The sequence below is a fragment of the Schistocerca cancellata genome, chromosome 1 (genome assembly GCF_023864275.1).
Source record: "Schistocerca cancellata isolate TAMUIC-IGC-003103 chromosome 1, iqSchCanc2.1, whole genome shotgun sequence".
In the NCBI taxonomy this organism is placed as follows: Eukaryota; Metazoa; Arthropoda; class Insecta; order Orthoptera; family Acrididae; genus Schistocerca; species Schistocerca cancellata.
In genome coordinates, this window is record NC_064626.1 from 169,577,423 (window position 1) to 169,601,970 (window position 24,548).

At 46.2% G+C, this 24,548-nt stretch overlaps 1 protein-coding gene across 1 annotated transcript in view; it reads left to right on the forward strand.

Moving 5' to 3' along the window:
- Positions 1–1,302: 1,302 nt before the first annotated feature.
- Positions 1,303–24,548, forward strand: part of LOC126152714 (mucin-19-like) — a 401,377-nt gene continuing 378,131 nt past the window's right edge. Inside the window, exons 1-3 of the mRNA XM_049916057.1 lie at positions 1,303–1,435; positions 15,457–15,668; positions 24,122–24,275. Of these exons, the coding sequence (XP_049772014.1) occupies positions 1,303–1,435; positions 15,457–15,668; positions 24,122–24,275 (499 nt within the window). The remainder of the gene's footprint in view (positions 1,436–15,456; positions 15,669–24,121; positions 24,276–24,548) is intronic.

Genomic DNA, 24,548 nt, shown 5'->3' on the forward strand with positions numbered 1-24,548 from the left:
GGGACTGATGACCTCAGATGTTAAGCCCCATAGTCCTCAGAGCCATTTGAACCATTTTTGTTTATAGATTTTACCGTTCATTAGTCATCGTAATCGACTGCCCGAATGGATACTATCAATTCATAGTTATTCTGTATTGTATTGTATGTTACCCGGGGACCTAGAAACGACGGAGAGGCTCCGTCCCTGCCGCAGCCGCTGTGGTCCACAACCCCACTACAACTACCGCAGTCCACTTGACCCCTCCACCGCCCTACACCGGGTTATTGTGCGGTTCGGCCCCGGTGGACCCCCCAGGAAACGTCTCACACCAGACGAGTGTAACCCCTGTGTTTGCATAGGATACTAATGGTGGTGTACGCGTACGTGGAGAACTTGTTTGCGCAGCAATCGCCGACATAGTGTAACTGAGGCGGAATAAAGGGAACCAGCTCGCATTCGGCCCCCGGTGGACCCCCCAGGAAACGTCTCACACCAGACGAGTGTAACCCCTGTGTTTGCATGGGATACTAATGGTGGTGTACGCGTACGTGGAGAACTAGTTTGCGCAGCAATCGCCGACATAGTGTAACTGATGCGGAATAAAGGGAACCAGCCCGCATTCGCCGAGGCAAATGGAAAACCGCCTAAAAACCATCCACAGACTGGCCGGTCCACCGCACCTCGACACAAATCCACCGGGCGGATTCGTGCCGGGGACAAGGCGCTGCTTCCCGCCCGGAAAGCCGTGCGTTAGACCGCACGGCCAACCAGGCGGGCTAGTTAATGTGTACTCTTTTCTTTTCGATGTATTGGATACACATAATTTAGTCCCGATATGTTCGATTTTCATGCAGTTGCATTCTATGGTCAAGTTTAATGCCACTAAAGCAATTCAACAGTGTTCCATTCTGGACTTTTTTTTTTTAGCGATCTGAAGTTCATATAGGATTGTTGAGGGCATTTTCGGTGATGCGTAATCCCCGTCTTTCGAATTTAAATGCCTCTCTATCTGATGTTAGTATACCGACTAACATCGTTTTTCAAGTGACTTTAGAAATTACACACTTTGTTGATTAGAGTCAAAAGCCGTATGAAAATGTTTGAATCCTAAGCAAAGAAAATTGTTATGAAATGATAAATACAAGTTTTCCAGCTGAAATATAGGAATTTTAAAAGCAAATGTTTGTGAATGAATGTGTACTTGTAAAGCTGACTTGCTGATGTTATCGTTCTTGTAAATCGTAGCGACACATAGGCAACATCTGCCACCGCGCTGCCACTGTTGTGAAAGACAGTTACTAAGGCGACATCGGAGGGCTGATGAGCCAGGGGCCGCGCCGCCTGCACGTACGTCCCGCAAAGCAGAACCGTACTGCGGGCAGCGGACCGCCTCATATTGACCAGGCGTACTGCGGAGCGGCGGCTGGTGACAGCGCTGCATACGGCGCGGCAGGTGCGCTGGTCGCACGCCCGGCCCGGCCTGCGCCTGCGATGTCGCGTGCGGTTTAATTAAAGAGGGCTAAAATATCGCCGACCCGCAAACGCCGGCACATGTGCGCCACGCTGCGGTCTGGCGCATACCTATCTGCCGCCTATTGTTCGCTATCGCTCGCAGCCCAACTAGCCGGCATGTTTCGCAGCAGGTAATTCTGGTGTGTCCTGAGGATCAGATTCATGAACGTCCTCTGAAATTTCACTTGTGGTACAGCTACAACTAATAATTTGCTTTGGCTTTCACTACACACCACTCCAGCAAATAGTTTCAGCTCGCCGGCCGCTGTGGCCGAGCGGTTCTAGGCACTTCAGTCCGGAACCGCGCTACTGTTGCGGGCGCAGGTTCGACTCCTGCCTCGGGCACGGATGTGTGTGATGTCCTTAGGTTAGTTAGGTTTAAGTAGTTCTAAGTCTAGGGGACTGATAACCTCAGATGTTAAGTTCCATAGTTCTCAGAGCCATTTGAAGCCATTTAGTTGCAGCTCGCAAACATGCCACCAGGCATCTCTCTCGTAGAAAGCACGACTCAAATATAGACTAATGACGCTACTAACAGCCCCTGATAATCATGTCGTTGATTCGAAGTATGTTGGAATCTCAAAGAGTATACGACAACGCAATGGCTATAGACTTCATCAAGTGCACACGAAAATTTGAAAGACGAGTCAATTAGGATTAGGTACCACATAACCAGACCTAGTCTGATAAACGTATAGGAAGTTTTCAGATCCCCAAATTGGCGGAAAGAACAAGGAATACCGCTTAACGGAGCCACTTTCGTCTTTTTTTTTTTTTTTTTTTTTGTGTCATTCTAGTGTTTGTTCCTAGTGCAGATACATATCAACAATAAATGGAAGAACTTAACAGAAAAAGTTTCAGTATAGTTCTCGAAATCAATTCTTATAATACTACAATAATGTGAATGGCCATGTCGACGAGAAAGTTGTGCATATTAACAATGAAGTCACGCAACCAGTCGATGAATTTGTATGTTTAGGGCAGATGAGGATAACAATTGGAGGGAGAGCAATAGATATACACTGAAGAGTAAACTGCTTGGAGTACTTTCGGTAATACTGTACTTTGTAACAGAATTAGAGTTTACAAAACTAAACTATCGACGCGTTTGAAAACAAAATATACAATCTTTGTGTATTACCAGTTTCGAGTTGTGATACTAAGACTGGAGTTTTAAAGTGAAATGTATTCAACAACTGATGGCTGTCCAGTGAGCAATGGAGAGACGCAAGCTGCGAATCGCTACGGGGCAGCAAACGCATTAATACACACCTGGAAATGGAAAACAGAACACATTGACACCGGTGTGTCAGACCCACCATACTTGCTCCGGACACTGCGAGAGGGCTGTACAAGCAATGATCACACGCACGGCACAGCGGACACACCAGGAACCGCGGTGTTGGCCGTCGAATGGCGCTAGCTGCGCAGCATTTGTGCACCGCCGCCGTCAGTGTCAGCCAGTTTGCCGTGGCATACGGAGCTCCATCGCAGTCATTAACACTGGTAGCATGCCGCGACAGCGTGGACGTGAACCGTATGTGCAGTTGACGGACTTTGAGCGAGGGCGTATAGTGGGCATGCGGGAGGCCGGGTGGACGTACCGCCGAATTGCTCAACACGTGGGGCGTGAGGTCTCCACAGTACATCGATGTTGTCGCCAGTGGTCGGCGGAAGGTGCACGTGCCCGTCGACCTGGGACCGGACCGCAGCGACGCACGGATGCACGCCAAGACCGTAGGATCCTACGCAGTGCCGTAGGGGACCGCACCGCCACTTCCCAGCAAATTAGGGACACTGTTGCTCCTGGGGTATCGGCGAGGACCATTCGCAACCGTCTCCATGAAGCTGGGCTACGGTCCCGCACACCGTTAGGCCGTCTTCCGCTCACGCCCCAACATCGTGCAGCCCGCCTCCAGTGGTGTCGCGACAGGCGTGAATGGAGGGACGAATGGAGACGTATCGTCTTCAGCGATGAGAGTCGCTTCTGCCTTGGTGCCAATGATGGTCGTATGCGTGTTTGGCGCCGTGCAGGTGAGCGCCACAATCAGGACTGCATACGACCGAGGCACACAGGGCCAACACCCGGCATCATGGTGTGGGGAGCGATCTCCTACACTGGCCGTACACCACTGGTGATCGTCGAGGGGACACTGAATAGTGCACGGTACATCCAAACCGTCATCGAACCCATCGTTCTACCATTCCTAGACCGGCAAGGGAACTTGCTGTTCCAACAGGACAATGCACGTCCGCATGTATCCCGTGCCACCCAACGTGCTCTAGAAGGTGTAAGTCAACTACCCTGGCCAGCAAGATCTCCGGATCTGTCCCCCATTGAGCATGTTTGGGACTGGATGAAACGTCGTCTCACGCGGTCTGCACGTCCAGCACGAACGCTGGTCCAACTGAGGCGCCAGGTGGAAATGGCATGGCAAGCCGTTCCACAGGACTACATCCAGCATCTCTACGATCGTCTCCATGGGAGAATAGCAGCCTGCATTGCTGCGAAAGGTGGATATACACTGTACTAGTGCCGACATTGTGCATGCTCTGTTGCCTGTGTCTATGTGCCTGTGGTTCTGTCAGTGTGATCATGTGATGTATCTGACCCCAGGAATGTGTCAATAAAGTTTCCCCTGCCTGGGACAATGAATTCACGGTGTTCTTATTTCAATTTCCAGGAGTGTAGATAGGGGTATAAAATAAAGTCGAAGGTTTAGTAAAGACTTTAACGTAAATGTAATGGACATAAACAGAACATGTGTGTTTGTGCAGACGAGACAAGGAAGTTTTCTGCTGGATTTGAAGAAAAAAAATGGTTCAAATGGCTCTGAGCACTATGGGACTTAACATCTATGGTCATCCGTCCCCTAGGACTTGGAACTACTTAAACCTAACTAACCTAAGGACATCACACAACACCCAGCCATCACGAGGCAGAGAAAATCCCTGACCCCGCCGGGAATCGAACCCGGGAACCCGGGCGGGATTCGAAGAGATACGGAAAGATTCACACGAAAATGTAATACAAGGTGCACAGATTCGAGAGCAGATGCATTTGTACCTCTGAGTACCGCAATGCAGTTTATCTCAAATGATTGATGATGATATTAGGGTATTGAATTTGCTACGAAATCAGAAATCGTGAATGAGAAACCAGGAAGCTACTGAAGTCAGGAGAAACTGCTAATAAATATACCAAAACCTTCATTGTGATTGCGTCGAGAATCTACTTGCGCTTTACCTGCTGGCAGATCTACATATGTTCAGATAGTTCGACGTTCAGCCTCACAACTATGCGTATCAAATTTATTTCGTTTTATATATTTTTACATTTCTTCGATACAACTGAGGACATGAAGTAACAGACAAGTGTTTTGTAGCCGTGACTTATGCAAGATGCATGCAGCAATTAAGCTCGATAAAAACATTGGTGTTATTCGAGACGAACAGCCTGTAAGGTGTCATCGGGTGGAGACTCCTCCCATCTAAGGTCACGATTATTAACATGATTATTACGGCTCTGGATTTTACACGCGTTCGCCTGTTGCTTATATGAGACTTTTGCTTTTAAGGTACCTGACACGACAGCCGCCCAAACGACGTGATGTATAACGACTTGTACTAGACCATGGGCACTCGAAGACAAAAAAAAATGGTTCTGACCAGGTGTGCCTTATAGTAAAGTATACATCTGACCATCAGTCGAATAAATGAACGAAAGGGCACGTAAGCTATGCAGAAAATCTTTTTCATATGGAAGATACTTTAATATTTTAGTAAAATGTTACTAATTCTCACTGCAATGGTTTCTAACGAGTATTCTTGGGGAAGTGGAAGCTTGAAGTAAGATAGACGTTATACGTTGTTCCTTTTTGTAGTCAGATAATCAAATGCCACACTGATGATTCATATAAAAAAAAACACGATCGACCTCATCGTAATTCCTGTTGGTGAATTATGAAACGTCAAATAAGAAACGGATGACAATATAATATTTTGTACTCGATTTTCATATAACCACTCATCACACCTGTCTCATTTCTTGTACTAGATACACCGATTGCAGGGTTCTCTGCATTACCACTGGTGCTGCGACCTGACACCAGAAAACTGACTTCGTACCTACCATTCGAGATTGGTCTTGTCGATCTGTGGGTATGAGACTCCCGTAAAACCTGTCGCGGATGCACGACTGAACAAAGCATCTAGCAGAATGCAGGAAACACAGAAGTTCTGTACTTGAAGACCCTGAACCGAAATGGAGAAGAAATGGCTCTAAGCACTATGGGACATAACATCTGAGGTCATCAGTCCCCTAGACTTAGAACTACTTAAACCTAACTAACCCAAGGACATCATACACATCCATGCCCGAGGCAGGATTCGAACCTGCGACCGTAGCAGCAGCACGGTTCCGGACTGAAGCGCCTAGAACCGCTCGGCTACAACGGTCAGTTAAAAGGAGAAGAGCATGCACAGTTTTTATGAAGAAGATAGTGTGGAAACGGGTAGTCGACTATTCGCAAAGGAGAAGCTTACAAAATCTCCATTTCAGTCAGTAAAAATGATTCTTACCTCAACTTCTGTGAATGTAACATACGATCCTCTGGGCACGCGTGGGCATGGATTCGGTTGGAGTGCGTGAATCCGGCTGCAGGACGAGTTCTACGGAGGGAGCGGCCGTAGGGACGCGCGGCGCCGGCGGGGCTGCTAATCCTACGTTATGGACACAAACTTGGCGATTTACTCGGCCGTCCCCAGTGGCCGGCGCCGCGACAAAAACACGCCGCCCACGGTCACCTCTACCTGCCCCCGCGATTTACGAGGCCTGCGCTGGCTCCCAGCTGCCCCCTCTCCCCGTGCGTGTTTTTACCGGAATTAGTGACGTCTCGGACCATCTAACTTCCCTGCGATCCGTCTTCCGCACCCATCCTAAGTGCCAATCAATTAACTTTCAGCTCCATTGCTCTTCTAGAATTGTTTCCTTACTCGTTTTACAGTCGACACCGACCGTATTTCTTTTTTTTCCGGAAATGATTCTACGTTGGTATGGCTGTGAGGATTCATAATAGAACGCCATCATCTACTCTGGAACTACCCTTACGTCTTGTGTTTCGTCGATGAGTTTTGGTGCCGGTATTAGCTTCTCCAAACTAGCAGACATTCTCTTACTATTATTTAGAGTGTTTCCTACGAACCACGATTACAACTTATTGAATGCGATTACAAAGTCATGTTGTTTCATTATCCATTTCTATTGTAACTTCGAAATCTATCAACCTGAACCACTTAGTAATGGCTATCATTCAGTGCATGATAGGCGAATAATGATGGTCTCTGAATTGTTGGCCGGCCGGGGTGGCCGAGCGGTTCTAGGCGCTACAGTCTCGAACCACGCGACAGCTACGGCCGCAGGTTCGAATCCGGCCTCGGGCATGGGTGTGTGTGATGTCCTTAGGTTAGTTAGGTTTAAGCAGTTCTAAGTTCTAGGGGACTGATGACATCAGACGTTAAGTCCCATACTGCTCAGAGCCATTTCAAAAATTTTGAATTGTTGAATGATCATGCACGAAAATCATTTATGCTTTAGAGAGGATTAGCGCACCTTACAAAGATCTTCAACATAATAAACATGCAAGTATAAACAAGTGAAGGCACAAGTCTACATTTTTACAATATTTTTGGGTTTACAGAAACTCATCCACGTAGTCAACTGGAAAAGACGTTTGGAATGTTTAAAATATTTGGGATGAGTTAGTGAGAGTGATATATAATCTACGATATTTATAGAAAGTAAATGGATACAATAAAAAGGGAAGAATAAATTTGAAATTAAACGTATCGTTGGCAGAGCGGTTATTATAAAATATGCTTGAATAGATACAAATTTTTAGCTTTCATAAGAGTTTGGTGCTTCATTAAAAAAAAAAAAAAGAGAGAGAGAGAGAAATCGTTTTGTGGACAGGATACATAGGTCAAACATCCGTTTAAAGGTTAATATAACTAGTAAATAATAAACTGTAGCACGACTAACAGAACAAATTTATTAAACATTGAAACTGTGGAAAGAATATCAGAACTTATGCCAACGGCCCTGCCGCAGTGGTAACAACAGTTCCCGTCAGATCACCGAAGTTAGCGCTGTCGGGCTGGGCTAGCACTTAGATGGATGACCACTCGGTCTGCCACGCGGTATTGGCAAGCGGGTTGCACTCAGCCCTTGTGAGGCAAACTGAGGAGCTACGTAATTATGAAGTAGCGGCTCCAGTGGCGCAAACTAACACACGACCGGGACAGAGCTGTGCTGACCACATGCCCCTCCATATTCGCATCGAGTGACGCCAGCGGGCTGAGGATGACACGGCAGCCGCTCGGTATCACACGGCCTTCATGGCCTGTTCGGGCGGAGTTTAGTTTTATAACAGAACTTATGAAGCAATCCTGTTAGCGGCCGCGTGAGAAAAAGCTTGACGATCGAAGTACCGAAAATATTAATTGTGGGGCCGTATAAGGGAACAAACTTTCCTTCAACAAAGTAAAACTACTTATGTTAAATATAGCCTTAAAGATTGCGTTTCTCAGCTTGCATGTTTCAAGTCTAGTAGCAAGAAAACTATCTTTGTTATTTGTGGATAGCGATTTTAAACACACGGGTATATCTAAAGAAGGGAGTAGCAACTAATTCAAGTATGTCGAATATTTGGACAGGAGCTTATTTTAAAGCAAACTATTTCGAGCGAAATTAAATTCTTTTTAATGTTTAAGGCATCTGACACTGTAAATGAAAATCAGATTTTCTCATTTTTCTTTGTCATTTTTAACATACAGATGAACAAATAATCCAATGGAAGTATCTGGAAGAAAGAAGAGGTTATTCTGTTTAAGCACTTTCACCCATTCTTTCTCAGTTTTTCTCACTGTTATTTATGCTGTATATAAGAACAACTGTTACTAAAAGTAATAGTTATTTTTATCTTCAGTATAAACAGTAAAGGTTATCCGCGCGGGCAGCAGAGATTCTCCGCGGACAATTCCTTCGAGTAAATGTAGACACTCAATATTCAGGGTCACCTATGCGACAGTTGCCTTCACCACATCGCATAGTTGCCATAGGGATACTAATAATAAGATAAATTAAATCTACTATGGAGGTATACTGCAAATAGTTCTTTCTTCGTACGCCAAGGGTATATGATACCGCCATCGCTATGTTGGTACAAAGTACGTTCCGCCATAAACACATTACATCACGTATGGACGTATACTGCAAATAGTTCTTACCTCTCTTCATACAATATGTGATCAAAAGTATCCGGACATCTGGCTCAAAATGACTTACAATTAGGTGGCACCCTCCATCGGCAATGCTGGAATTCAATATGGCGTTGGCCTACTCTTAGCCTTGTTGACAGCTTCCTCTCTCGCAGGCATATGTTCAGTCACGTGCTGCAAGGATTCTTGGGGAATGGCAGTCCATTCTTCACGAAGTGCTGCACTGAGGAGAGGTATCGATATCGGTCGGTGTGGCTTGGCACGAAGTCGGCGTTCCAAAACATCCAAAAGGTGTTCTATAGGATTCAGGTCAGGACTCTGTGCAGGCTAGTTCAAAAAATAGTTCAAATGGCTCTGAGCACTATGGGACTTAACATCTGAGGTCATCAGTCCCCTAGAACTTAGAACTACTTAAACCTAACTAACCTAAGGACATCACACACATCGATGCCCGAGACAGGATTCGAACCTGCGACCGCAGCGGTCGCGCGGTTCCAGATTGAAGCGCCTAGAACCGCTCGGCCACTCCGGCCGGCTGCAGGCTAGTCCATTACAACGATGTTATTGTCGTGTAACCACTCCGCCACAGGCCGTGCATTACGAACAGGTGCTCGATCGTGTTGAAAGTTGCAATTGCCATCCTCGAATTGCTCTTCAACAGTGGGAAGCAAGAAGGTGCCTAAAACATCAATGTAGGCCTGTTCTGTGATATGGACACGTAAAACAACAAGGGGTGCAAGCCCCCTCCATGAAAAACACGACCACCCATACCACCACCGTCTCCGAATTTTACTACTGGCACTACACACGCTGGCAGATGACGCTCACCGGGCATTCGCCACAACCACTCCCTGCCATCGGATCACCACATTGTGTAGTTTGATTCGTCACTCCACACCACGTTTTTCCACTGCTCAGTCGTCCAATGGTTACGCTCTTTACACCAAGCGAGGCGTCATTTGGCATTTATCGGCATGATGTGTGGCTTATGAGCAGCCGCTTGACCATGAAATCCAAGTTTTCTCACTTTCCGCCTAATTCTTATATTACTTGCAGTGGATCCCGATGCATTTTGGAATTCCTGTATGATGGTCTGCATAGATGTCTGCCTATTGCACATTACGACCCTCTTCAACTGCATAATGCAGCCTGTCTCCCTAGTGCACCCCAGACATGCTCTATGGGATTCAAACCGGGAGAGCAAGAAGGCCACGCCATGCGTGCAATAATCTTCCGTTTCCAAGAAAACATTAGTTGCCCTTGCTCTGTGAGGTCGATCATTATTGTCCATCAGTACGAAGACCGGGCTCGCACCTACTGGCAACAACAGCACATGAGGTCCCAAGATCTCGTCAGTATACCTGACACCAGTTAAACCTTGTCGATTCACTCATACAGTTTAATGAGGACTTGTTCATTTGGTCAAAATAATCCTTGACCCAAAGATTAGGCATCCTCCACGATATCGGTCTCTTTCCTTAATGTTTGGGTTCAGATTGCGTCGAGAATCACTCTCCAGACCCAATCAGGACTCATCAATGAAAAGAACATGGCCACTGTTCGACCGCCTAGGTGGCATGTTGACGATTCCACTTTAGAGATTCCCTTCTGTGAAGACGCATCAGAGATACTCAAACAGCACGTCTCCAACAATAAAGACCACTCTGCCGAAGCCTTCTGTACACCGTTTGTCTCGATACAACACTTCCAGTGGATGCTGTGAGGTCAGCTGCCAGGTGCCGTGTGGTACTAAGGCGGTACTGTCGCACTCTTATATCCAAATAACGATATCGCACATGGTCGGCCCTGCGAGGGTTTTTGGGGTACTGTTTCGGTCTCTATAAATTACTGCAACTTCCTAGAAACAACAGAACGATTCACATTTAGCCATCGGGCCTCATCATGTTTGCCACTGTCCTGCTTCCATTCATCTTGTGGCCCTCCACAGTAGAGAGTCTGGTAGGCGTCTTCTTTGTGCTGTACTGCACCATCGGTAACTGTGGTTGTCCGTTGACCGGAATGTCATTTTCCGTACACAGCACGATTGTACGGATATCTGTTGACAGTTTGTATGACTGGACGGTGAATTAGACACAGGACGGGGAAATAGCGGTTCATTGCTTTAATTTTGGACGTTAGTGTATATAGTTTCAATCCTCGTTCATCTGTATTATCTGCATAAACGTAATTCCTGGAATCCTATCAAAGGTGTAGAATCTCCTAACTGCTAAGAACAACAACATGTGTATTAGGCAATGCTGAATGTAAAGGAAAAGCAACAGTAATGGGGCAATAGATCGACAAATGTAAAAATTGAAAGTACCTTTCGTATAACTGGTAAAAAGAGTAAATGAACTAGTTCTCTCATTGAGCTATGTCATGGAAGTGTTAAATGTACAGAAACTGTAAGCAGAAGATTCGTGTGGGTGAAAGCGAGAGTTCGTACCGTGTACCGTTTCCCACGACGTATACTTCTGTGAAGTCGGTTGTTAGAAATTGCTTATACTTTTGTGAGTTCTCATTCCACCTTGAATTAAAGAATAAAATTTGACATATTTTTGTAATAATATGATTATCTTATGGAAGTAGCAGACTGATATGAGTTCCAAACAGCTCCATCCTTTTGCGACATTTCATGAAGAGCCACAGTCCTTTATTTATACAATAATCAGCTATTTCTGTTGTATACATCTTCTCTTACACAGTAATGAATGCGGATGGAAAAAAGTGTGGTTGTCGAAACTAAGAGAGTTGAAGCAAATCATAAGATGAACCATGCTTTCTCTTATTTGTTTCTTATACACACATTTTAGACGTGTCATCAACAGCGTTTCACACATGACACAACCAATTATCTTTTCTTACACTCTCTTGAAAAGACACACATACTGTACCGCTAGACACATCGGACACATTATGCCTGAAGGAAGTACTGTATTCGTTTTCCTCGGCTACAAAAAGAATGATGGCTGGAAGGAAAGTTTTCCTTCAGCCTTTCTCAGAGAAAACGAGCAGCACTTTGTTATTCTTGATTAGCTACAGTCAAGGAGAACGCCGAGCACGAGTGTCTGCCAGCGTCCTATATATATGTGTGTGTGTGTGTGTGTGTGTGTGTGTGTGTGTGTTTCGGAAGGGGAGGGCGGTGAAAGTGAGGAGGAGGAGGAGGAGGTGGAGGAGGAGCAGGAAGAAGGGGAGAGGAGCGTGCTAGTTGGCGGCAAGGCCCAACGCGAGACACTCCGAGTGGGGAAGAGCCCGCACTTTGACGCGTTCATTCTATCCCGCGGAGCGCGAAATGTGATGAAAACACAATGTCTCGGCTGGAGCGACTAACTGCTGCCACTCCACCGGGAATTACGCCCTGAACGGCGGAACCGGCAGGCTACCGCGCACAGACGCTAATTCCGGTACACAGCCACACACAAATCCCAACAACACTGGAGCGAATGATAGACCTCCCCTATCGTAACAGTAAACAATTATTTGTCTTAAAGTCAATGCCTCAATCTGAATGCATGTGTTACGCCCAATTACCTCTATCTATTATTTTTAGAAATACATTCAGTTGCAGTATATCATTTACCTAAGACGCTTTATAGTCCACATAATGTAAATGTGCACTAGGGAGAGGCATTCATTGACAAGAAGTATGGACGTACACTACGTGAGTGAAAGTATCCGGACACCCCCAAAGACATAGTTGAGAGAGCAGAATGGGGTGCTCCGCGGAACTCACGGACCTTGAACGTGATCAGGTGATTGGGTGTCACTTGTGTCATACGTCTGTATGCGTCTGTATAAGTCTGTATCCTAAACATCCCTAGGTCCACTGCATCCGATGTGATAGTGAAGTGGAAACGTGAAGGGACACGTACAGCACAAAAGCGTATAGGCCTACCCCGTCTGTTGACTGACAGAGACCGCCGACAGTTGAAGAGGTTAGTAATACGTAATAGGCAGACATCTATCCAGATCATCACACAGGAATTCCAAACTGCATCAGGATCCACTGCAAGTATTATGACAGTTAGGCGGGAGATGAGAAAACTTGGATTTCATGGTCGAGCGGCTGCTCGTAAGCCACACAGCACGCCTGTAAATGCCAAACGACGCCTCGCTTGGTGAAAGGAGCGTAAATGTTGGACAGTTGAACAGTGGAAAAACGTTGTGTGGAGTGACGAATCACGGTGCACAGTGTAGTGATCCGATGGCAGGGTGTGGGTATGGCGAATGCCCGATGAACGTGTGTAGTGCCAACAGTAAAATCCGGGGGCGTTGGTGTTATGGTGTGGTCGCATTTTTCATAGAGGGGGCTTGCGTATCACTAGCACAGCACAGGCCTACACTGATGGTTTAAGCACCTTCTTGCTTCCCACTATTGAAGAGCAATTCGGGGATAGCGATTGCACCTGTTCGTAATGCACGGACTGTGACGGAGTGGTTACACGACAATAACATACAAGTAATGGACTGGCCTGCATAGAGTCCTGACCGGAATCCTACTGAACTTCATGCAAGGCCTCACCGACCGACATCGATACCTCTACCCCGTAAATAATGCGTTGCCATTCCCCAAGAAACCTTCCAACACCTGATTGAACGTGGAAGCTGACATCAAGACTAAGGGTGGGCCAACACCATATTGAATTCCAGCATTAACGATGGAAGGCGCCACGAACTTGTAAGTCATTTTCAGCCAGGTGTCCGGATAGTTTTGATGAAATAGTGTATGTGTTGAAAACGACAGAGAGGAGGTAAAGGAAGCACTATGTAGGGAATGCATCTTGTGACGCTCAAATCTTGTACGTGTTGTACTGGAGTGCGTTAGGAGCAAAAATTAGTTTCAAGTTGATCTCTTTCTTGTTATCTTGTTGAAGAGAACATTTAAAATACGTTGTATATTGATTGAACCAGCTGTTTATAGCGTGATACAGCATTGGAAGACCGTAAAAATGGAACTAATTTGAATGCTTGTGTAATATAAGAAGAGAAGGAGAAAAAAATTGATCTGGGAAGGACTGAAATAAAATCACACAATCGCTAACCGAAAGACTGTCGAGCGGTACAAATATCAGTCAAGCCAGTTGGCATACAAAGTTGCTTAGTTGTGAGAACAGGAATCGTATGAAATGACATATTCATGTTCTATGACGATTTATGGAGCAGCATTATAATCAAGCTACAAGAGCATTTATAGACAAACGTTCGATAGGTCGCCATCGATTTCAGGTTGATAAAACAAAGCTCTGTATTGATGGGCAGAATAATGCAAGAGGGTGTAGAAGAAACCACTTAAGAGGTAATGGATGGTAACCAGCTTGGATTTAAAAGACCGTAGAAGACAAATAAAGAATTCCAATCTTATAACTAACCAGAAACGGCGTGACCAATGACAAGGGACTACAGTAACGCCATTTTACCATTTGGAGATAAAAGATTAATTCACATTATTTTTCAAAAACTTCAAGTTTCAAGGAAAATGAGAACTCAGAAAAAAGAAAATGACATTAATTGTTCAAAGAAAGTATGAAAGGGAGCTTCCTTTTACTTCGTCTGATTGACAGACAAGGAAGGAAGGTAAAATGGCGTTGAGAAGAAGATCAAGTGTGTGAGAAGATATGACAACGATTGTGATGACCATGCTATTTCACCAACTGGCTGGAAGAAATTTATGACGAAAAAGTCATATTCTGTCGTAAAGAAGGAGACCAGATAAACAGAAAGTTACGAGAAGGAGCAGAGGAGAAATCTGCTAAACATGTTGTTGTTGTTGTGGTCTTCATTCCAGAGACTAGTTTGATGCAGCTTTCCATGCAACTGTATTCACGTCTTGGTCTCCGTCTACGATTTTAACCCTCCACGCTGCCCTCCAAAACTAAACTGGTGATCCCTTGATGCGTCAGAACATGTTCTACCAACCGATCCCTTCTTCTAGTCAAGTCGAGCCACAAATTTCTCTTCGCCCCAATTATATTCAATACCTCCTCATTAGTTATGTGATCTACCCATCTAGTCTTCAGCATTCTTCTGTAGCACCACATTTCGGGCTGCTAAACATACAGACAAGATATTGTACGTGTAACTTCTGCTGCTGAGCGAGGTGCCGCGTACAAGATTCAAGAATCAATATACTTCAGGCAAAAGTGCATTCTACAAGTACAAATATGCATTTGCGCGTGTACTTGGAAGTAACACGGTGCTAAGGGAGCTTCTCGCAGTTATTGGGTGTTCTCTCTTTCGTTCAGTGCCCGTACTCAGATAGAAGAAAACTACTGTTTACATGCCTTTGTGTGGGCTATAATTTCTCTTAGATTTCTCCTACACAGTGAGTAATACAGGCAGTAGGATTATTGCAGTTCGAATTTGAAATGGATTGTCGAACAGTGTAATCTGAGTAGACTATCGCCTCTCCTCCAACAACACTGGACTGGATGACGTCATATGACATAAGCCTTACGATACGCTTTACCGCCAGGCGACCAGACATCAATTTATTCTCTTCCGCCATTTAACCGGAGACAACACGTAGTTCTTTTCACCAAAACTGCGTCTGATATTTCATTCGCTTGTTTGTTCTTACCTCGTTAGCCCTGTAATGGGTTTCTGCATAGTGGCTTAGAGACAATAAAATAATTGACGGATGTGGTTTTAAACTGCATCGTTCCGTGTAATACACGTCGGGTGCAGGACGTAGTAAGGGAGATACTGTAGCTCGCAGTGAACTCGAGGACACAAGAAGGTGCACCAGATGGAGTGAGGCAACGGGTGAGCGCGTGCTCGGCTCGGCGACTGCCTCCGCCGGCGGCTGTGCAGGAGGCGGCTGCGGCCTCTGCGGCTGCGGGGATGGGCTGCACGCACAGCCGCCGCCGCTGCCGGCTGGCTGCGTCTTGCGGCTTCTCGTATGAGCGCGCCGCCGCGGTAAATTGATAATCAATATGCGACATTACCGCAGAAGCTTAGCCTGCCGCGCGGCGGTGGCAACGGCGGTGGCGGTGGCGGCGGCAGCGGCAGCGGAGGCGGCGGGGGCGAACTCCCCGCGGCTCCGCTGTGGCGCGCGGCGCGTCTCCACACGCTCTCCCGCCAGAGCTGCGTCCACAGAATCGCCGTCCTGCCCTTGTACCGTCTGCACGCTCGGTAAGCCGTTTCCTGTCTGCACGGGGGGGGGGGGGGTCTCTCAAGCGAACAACAACGTTGTTCAGCACCATGTACATTATAAACGAGTGAATATCTGCTTCAAATAGCGTACACTATTTCTAATAACGTTAGAAACACCATTTGTTATTTATTTGTATTTTCTAGTGCTATACGTCAGCCAGTGTACATAAAAAATCATTAATTACGATAAGCGAATTGATTACGCAATGGGTACACTTCTGTGGTATGCAAATGATTACCTTTTCAGAGCATTCACACAAGGTTGGCACTGGAGGCGACACCTACAACGTGCTGACACGAGGAAAGTTTCCAACCGACTTCTCAAACACAAACAGCAGTTGACCGGCGTTGCCTGGTGAAACGTTGTTGTGATGCCTCGTGTAAGGAGGAGAAATGCGTACCACCACGTTTCCGACTTTGATAAAGGTCGGATTGTAGCCTATCGCGATTGCGGTTTATCATATCGTGACACTGCTGCTCGCGTTGGTCGAGATCCAATGACCGTTAGCAGAATATGGGATCGGTAGTTTCAAGAGGGTAATACGGAACGGATTGTGCAGCCACGTCTCGATCCCTGATTCAACAAATGGGGACGTTTGCAAGACAACAACCATCTGCACGAACAGTTCGAGAACGTTTGCAGCAGCACGGACTATCAGCTCGGAGACCATCGCTCCGGTTACCCTTGACGCTGCATCACAGACAGGAGCATCTGCGATGGTGTACTCAACGACGAACCTGGGTGCACGAATGGAAAAACGTCATTTTTTCGGATGAATCCACGTTCTGTTTACAGCATCGTGATGGTCGCTTCCGTGATTGGCGACATCGCGGTGAACACACATTGGAAGCGTGTATTCGTCATCGCCATAGTGGCGTATCATCCGGCGTGATGGTATGGGGTGCCATTGGTTACGCGTCTCGGTCACCTCTTGTTCGCATTGACGGCACTTTGAACAGTGGACGTTACATTTCAGATGTGTTACGACCCGTGGCTCTACCCTTCATTCGATCCCTGCGAGACCCTACATTTCAGCAGGATAATGCACGACCGCATGTTGCAGGTCCTGTACGGGCCTTTCTGGATACAGAAAATGTTCGACTGTTGCCCTGGTCAGCACATTCTCCAGATCTCTCACCAATTGAAAACGTCTGGTCAATGGTGGCCGAGCAACTGGCTCGTCGCAATACGCCAGTCACTACTCTTGATGAACTGTAGTATCGTGTTGAAGCTGCTGTACCTGTACACGCCCTCCAAGGTCTGTCTGTGTCAATGCCCAGGTGTATGAAGGCCCTTATTACGGCCAGAGATGGTAGTTATGGGTACTGATTTCTCAGGATCTATGCACCCAAATTGCGTGAAAACGTAGTCACATGTCAGTTGTAGTGTAATATATTTGTCCAATGAATAGCCGTTTATCATCTGCATTTCTTCTTGGTGTAGCAATTTTAATGGCCAGTAGTGTAGTTTGATTCGAAGCCTGCCCGGTCGTTCGAATGTTACTGGATGCCAACAGATGTGTGAGCGATGTCATATCCGCTCATTTTAAGAAATCTCTTATCAAGGTGTGGTAGGATTAGCTGAATCGATAGAAATCGAAATGTCTTGAGCTGTTTCCAAGGAACAAGGTGTGTAAATATATGTTTAATGAGACTGATTCATCCAAATAATATAAATCTTAATCATATAAGTAGAGCAACTGCAAATATTATTTGTAATTGTTATCAATTTCAGCCACCAGACAACTCAATGTTTAATTGGTGTAACATATCAATAAATAAAATCATTTCAAAATGAACAGCGGCCTTTAAGTCCTCATATGGCTATTGCTTTCGTGTATGTACATACACCAAATACACTGTTGTCTGCTGTTAACGTAGTAGTGACTGTTTATAACATTCGATTTTTATCGATTGCTATTCCCGTCAGTCACCACGTGCAATGCCTTTTTAGGGTGTTCATATAGCAAGCGTGGCTGTTGAAGCTTATAAAAACTTTAAGAAATTAACATCTGTGAAACGAGAAATGTAGACCACAACCTTGGCATAAAAACAAGAAAAAAAGTGACGCTTCATTTATATCGAAATTAAATCGATACAGAACACGCAATTTTCTTCTGGATGTTAACACACACTACATCTTCAACAGGTACGTGTTAAAATTAACAAAGCTGACAAACAACAAGGGCTGATTCCTGACTGGAAACGGAGATAAAAAGGTCCTCGGAACATCTGGCCGGAAATGCTTCATTGCCACGGCAGGCGGCGCTGACGAATGACAGTTCCTCTAACCACGTGCAGTGCGTTCCTTTTCTGTTACAGACTGTATGATTGACGCGGCATACTGTAAGCAGCAGAACAGTCCCATATTAATGTCGGCAACAAGCCCAGATGGTGTTTATGTACGGCCAAGTAGATGGAAACAGTCGAGAGGCAGCACGGCTATTCGAAAACTAGTAAGCTCAAAGTCACCAACCACATCACCCAACATTGCAAGCCCTTTTCGGGCGTTTGTGTGATCAAGGGTCGTTTGGGCAGCGGACTGTGCGTATACGAGATATGGAAGACCGGGTTCTACAGGATATTGAGACGGACCCTAGTACAAACTCCAGGAAAGTGGCCCGTCAGCACGGTGTAAGTCGAAGTACGATTATGTGCATCCTGCATGACAACCGCTACTATTCCTATCATCAACAACGAGTTCGCCGTTTTACCTCCGAGGATGTCTCCCGCAGACGGAGACGAAATGTCAGAAGACAGTTTTATACTTCGACCACGGCCTACTAGCCCGGAAGTTTTAAGTGAAGAGTGCAAGGATTATCAGCAGCGGATTTCCCTCTACGGAAAGCATTTTGTGATGTTTTTTGCGCCAGACCATCTCAACTGCAGGATTTCTGTCGCCAGTCCTCTTTATCGACGAAGCAGCCTTTACCAGAACTGGCTACCTACAGTACGCTGCATCAGTTACACAGCCTGCAGTACACAAGAAACACACGGCACGTGGTCTGAGGTACTGTTATTCGTCAGCGTCATCTATAGTGGCAGCAATGAATTTTCGAATACATGTTCGTGAGATCCTTCTTTCTCCATTTCCAGTCAGGATCCGTATCTGGAGTTTGTCAGTTTTATTAATATTCATCTTGTATATAACGGAGAGCATTTAAAAAGCAAATCTGAAGGCGTCACCAAAATAGTCAGTTCCACGATATAAATCTTCTGTTTCTCCTGTTACCAACCAGGTTGCAAACGCAATTCTAAAGAAGAACACGATGAAATGGGACATAAGAAACAGGTACTCGGTTTTCCGATACTCCCGGAGAGTATGTACCTGCAGTGTCTATTTTCACGTTCATTCGTGTTTTCAATTGAATCGAAATTGACTGCTCGTACACAGCGTAGCATCCCCAAATAGAAACTCCTCGGTTTTGACAGACGTGTGGGCACATTTGAATCCCATAAGTAATTCATTTACGGGTACGTGACGTTCTTCCACGTAACTAATCTCGAGACCTAGGATTCGATCCCTAACCAGTCCGAGGATTTTACTGTCAGTCATGACCTCTTGTTAATGTAAAAAATGCTGAGCGCACCGTGGTTAGGAATCTACCTTAAACTGTACGGCTGCTTCCAGGTGACTGCGTAAGTAAGAAGGTCGGAGGAAGGAAATGGCGTGCTACTTCCAGTAGGATGATGATGTGTGGTTTGTGGGGCGCTCAAATGCGCTGTTATCAGCGCCCGTACAAATTCCCAACATTTGATCAGTCCAAACTCGCCACTTTCATGAATGATGATGAAATGAGGAGGACAACACAAACACCCAGTCATCTCGAGGAAGGCGAAAATCCCTGACCCTGCCTGGAATCGAAGCCGAGACCCCGTGCTCAGGAAGCGAGAACGCGACCGCGAAACCACGAGCTGCAGACTTCCAGTAGATAGATAGCTCTGAGCACTGTGGGACTTAACATCTGAGGTCATCAGTCCCCTAGAACTTAGAACTACTTAAACCTAACTAACCTAAGGACATCACACACATCCAAGCCTGAGGCAGGATTCGAACCTGCGACCGTAGCGGTCTCGCGATACCAGACTGAAGCGCCTAGAACCGCTCAGCCACAACGGTCGGCGGACTTCCAGTAGCACTATATCCAGTAAAGTATTGTGCTATTCAGACTTGTCTGCGAATTGATGACAGCTTTACTTTCCTTTTTCCTTTTAGATAATCATTACGCCATTGGCCGGAGCTGATTTATAAATGTTCTGTTTAGGTGTAGAGCAGGATTTCCCAGTTGAATTCCACGGTTCTCGCAATACCGAGTGTAGCTCCACAGTGCACCACCGCGCCCAGGAACTGAGAGCTCTGTTACGATCTCACCATCGACAAGTTGCGAACTTCAAGAGCACGCAATAATTGTGTTTATATGCTAGCATTCAAGTTTTTCTCGGCAGTGTTTACGAATTATTCCAGTGTCATCGACATCTTACACATTTAGTTCGTGTAGCCTACATATAACCTGTTATGTTTAACCGGGAACTTCGCAAATGTTTTGATGGACACGTAAACAACCTATCGTATTCGGGAAAGACACATTACTGAGATTTCCAAGTGTAACCAAACATACTGCCAGCTACTAATGCACCGTATTTATAACATTAACCCCACTGTGATGAAAATAGGGAAAAATAACTGTCTTAGCGTTCGCTGCACTAACATAAATATAGGCGATGACGTATTCATATGGCCGGCCGGTGTGGCCGAGCGGTTCTAGGCACTTCAGTCTGGAACCGCGTGACCGCTACGGTCGCAGGTTCGAATCCTGCCTCGGGCATGGATGTGTGTGATGTCCTTAGGTTAGTTAGGTTTAAGTAGTTCTAAGTTCTAGGGGACTGATGACCTCAGATGTTAAGTCCCATAGTGCTCAGAGCCATTTGAACCATTTTTTGTTGCAAAGAATTCCGTAAAAAACCTTGCTTTCAGTTCAAGTGCATGAGGCACAAACTCGTGTTGTGCATCTGTTATGTCACCAGGTGAGTCTAGTTACCTGAGGTGAGAATACTACCGATAGAAAGCAGTTTAAAGTACGCGTTAAACGGCTCCGTTCCGGGAAAATTATGGTTGCTAATGAAATACCACACCCGTAAGCGGTATTTAGTGAACCGGCTCCACCCGTCAGGTCATTTCATATCTCCGCTGACTACCAGTCCTGCTATTAATGGATTCTTCGAGGGTATCCTCGATGCGTAAACTATAACGTGGCGCGGTGTTCAAGAGTATACGAAAGCCTTACAAGGTCGGCGCGTCATGTGACGTCGGAGCCTGCTGAGTGATGAAGTGTGTCACTGCGCGGGCAGCGGAGCGGCGAAACACAGTAAAGCGCAGCGGGCACCAGAGGCGTCGACGGGAATGTGCTGGGCGGCCCCCTCCCCTCGCCGAGGAGTCGCCCTCCACCGCCGGCGTGTTGTTCCCGAGACGCTGGGCTAATTGCACTGCCGCAGACGCTTCCCCATGCTCCGATCGATGCCTGGCTGAATAAATTAGTGCTAAAACTCGGATATAAAATTTTGAATATGAATGGGAAATTTTGCATCCGTAATAAGCTCTTTGAGAAACAAAGCACAGCTGACGAGAACATATGTAGATGAGGGCTGAGCGGGCCCAGAATAAAATGGAGTTACTGAATCGCGCGGCAGGAGGAGGTGCTTGTGGAGGCGGAGGAACTGGGAATAAGAAAGGGGCCGCCGTGCGTCTTACTTCTTTCCCTTCTTTTCCCGGCGGTCGTTGCGGTCGCGCTGCACACAGTGTCTTAAGTTGCAAGACGGTCCGCGCCGCCCCCTCCACCTCCACCTTCCAGGCCGACCGGCAGAGTCTGCATTCTCCCCTCACCCTCCTCCTTGTGTGCCTGAGAGCCAATCAGCGCTCCCGTTGTTTGCCCGCCGCGTCCACCAGCGCCATCGCCGGGATTAAAATTTAACTCGCGTTGAGACACACAAACTTCCCCATCATTCTGCGTTAAGATAACTAATTTAATGGCGCGGGGGACGGTCTCCTCTTGTTTCAATTAGCAGATGGGATTTTAAGCAAGCAAGCTGATCGTAAAACTCTCACTCCGAGAAATCTCGCACCAAACATCAGTCAGTCGTATTCCTCTCATTCCTCACATTACTTACAGATGGCAAGCTACCTTTCAAGAAATCAAACACTATGAGATACTATGGACTGGAAAAGTTGCGAACATTTCGATATGCCTATACATTTGCATACAGGTTACCTCTACTGCTCTGTATACTGCTTGGCTGCAGAGTTTTGAAAGAACCATCCCGTCATTTGCCTGGAGAGATATAGGGAAATCACGGAAAACCTAAATCAGGATGGCCGGACGCGGGATTGAACCGTCGTTCTCCCGAATTCGAGTCCAGTGTGCTAGCCACTGTGCGGCGGCGCGGTTCTTTCCGTCCCCTTACGACGGACCTGCACCTACCTGTGAACACTGTCTCAGCATATCATCAGGAGGAAAGCCGAGTGAAACCTACTGTACTGCGAAGTGAACCAGGCTACAATTTAAGTCACTAATCTACGTTTCGGGAGAAAATTTTCACACAAATGAAAGTTTGGAAATTTTGTCCTCAATTAATATATTCTGAAACATAGGTGAACAAGTATCACTGCCAAGCCCGTGCTAGTCTTAACACAGTCACTCACAATCCCTTTCACTCGCGTTAGCAAGTTTATGGTGTTGCATTTCCCGAAAACGTAATAGCTACAAAAATACTGATTGTTTTTGATTGATAATGCTCACCAAATATTAAGTCTGTCGGTACCAAATGCAATCACAGTTTTTAGCCACCGATCTGGTCAATACGCCACGCGGAATATATGTCTTTTCTCGTCACAAAATTTACTTAAAAACTCCGAAATTTCTACACACCCATCGGAATAATTATGCCGTCACTTTACCACACTTTTGATGTATGAAACACTGCTATATCCGGCAACTTACCGTTTCCATGGCTAGGCTTTGACTCTTCTCCAGAATACTCTAAGTCTTCTCTCCCAGCAGAAAAAGCCGGACAAAGAATATTGCTTTACCAATGGTCAGTTTACTCAACAGCCAATAGCAAAACAACACTCTCCCGCGTCAATCCGCGCTTTTCATCAATAAACAATCGCAGAATAGTAAACCTAACGACCGCACTTTTTACCGACGTAATTATGTAATATGCTGAAGTTTTGCTTATGCATAAAGTTATTTACTATCGTTATTTATACCTGAATTAACTTTCCCTTTACCATAAACTTATTTTACAAATCTATTCTATAAAAATCCCCTTTGTCCATATCCATACTTCTTCGAAATGTTCCCACACTAAATGCTACTACATAACTCGTCAAACAATTATCTTCATATTAACCTTAAACCATACTCACGCATCATTCATACTGCTAAAACACATTTATAACATTTTACATACACCAAAGACATAATAACACTTTATGAAAATACTAGAACAGTTTATGAAAAACATTCTATTACTTTAGTGCACTCTAGTGGGCACAATCGAAACTAAAATCAAAAAAATGGCTCTGAGCACTATGGGACTCAACATCTTAGATCATCAGTCCCCTAGAACGTAGAACTACTTAAACCTAACTAACCTAAGGACATCACACACATCCAACCTGCGACCGTAGCGGTCTCGCGGTTCCAGACTGAAGCGCCTTTAACCGCGTGGCCACACTGGCCGGCTAGGGTTCTACAGCTTATCTCAGTAGCGTGGATGAAATAATTATTCACCCGATTGTTATTTTGCAACAATTTATTTCGAATTTTGTGTACATTCTTTTCCAGAGTGAGAGGTGCATCCCTAAAAATGTTTTCTAGTGCGTGCGATTTAGAAGTCTCTAATGTTTGGTCTTTTGTTTCAATAGATTCAGATCGAATCCCCATTGGATCGCCTCTCGATCGACGCGAGTACTATTCCAGTAACCAACGACTAGACAGACCAGTCATGGGAGAGGGTCGTCTCTATATGAATGTTGAGAAAAGTTCTTGTTCAGTTTCTGCATAGACCCTGGAAAAAATGTACTGTAAGTGGATCGATGTGACCCCAATAGAGAGGACTCAAGATATTAGTTGATAGCGTCCGCGGAGGAGGAGTTGTAAGGACTGAATATACAGAGTTGTCCGTCACACTTGGGCAGGTGCCAGTCAGTGGGCCACAGGCGCCGGCGTCGTTGGCACGTCGCAGAGGTGCGGCTCGGCGGCCGCGCAGGGCGGGCGCCGCCCACCTGCCGTCTCGTGGCGGCGGCGGCGGCGGCGGCGGCGGCTGCGAACATCGACCGTCCCTGCGGTCGGGCGGGCGGCGCTCTTAATTAGGATTCTTCTGGCGGCCGCGGGACAGCGCGCTCTCGTTAGCGCCTGTCACGTCCCGGGCCGGCTCGCCAGCCCCACGACCGCCGCAGGGCTTATCGCCGCTGGCAGCCCGCCAAGGCTCCCCCGCTTCTCTCCGCCTCCGCAGAAATTCGATGCTCTGCTCAAGAAATTTCTCATTATCGCAGACTTCCTGGCGCCGCTATAGATTAATATTCTGCCACAGACGGCAAAGCTAACAGTCAACGCCTTAGATTA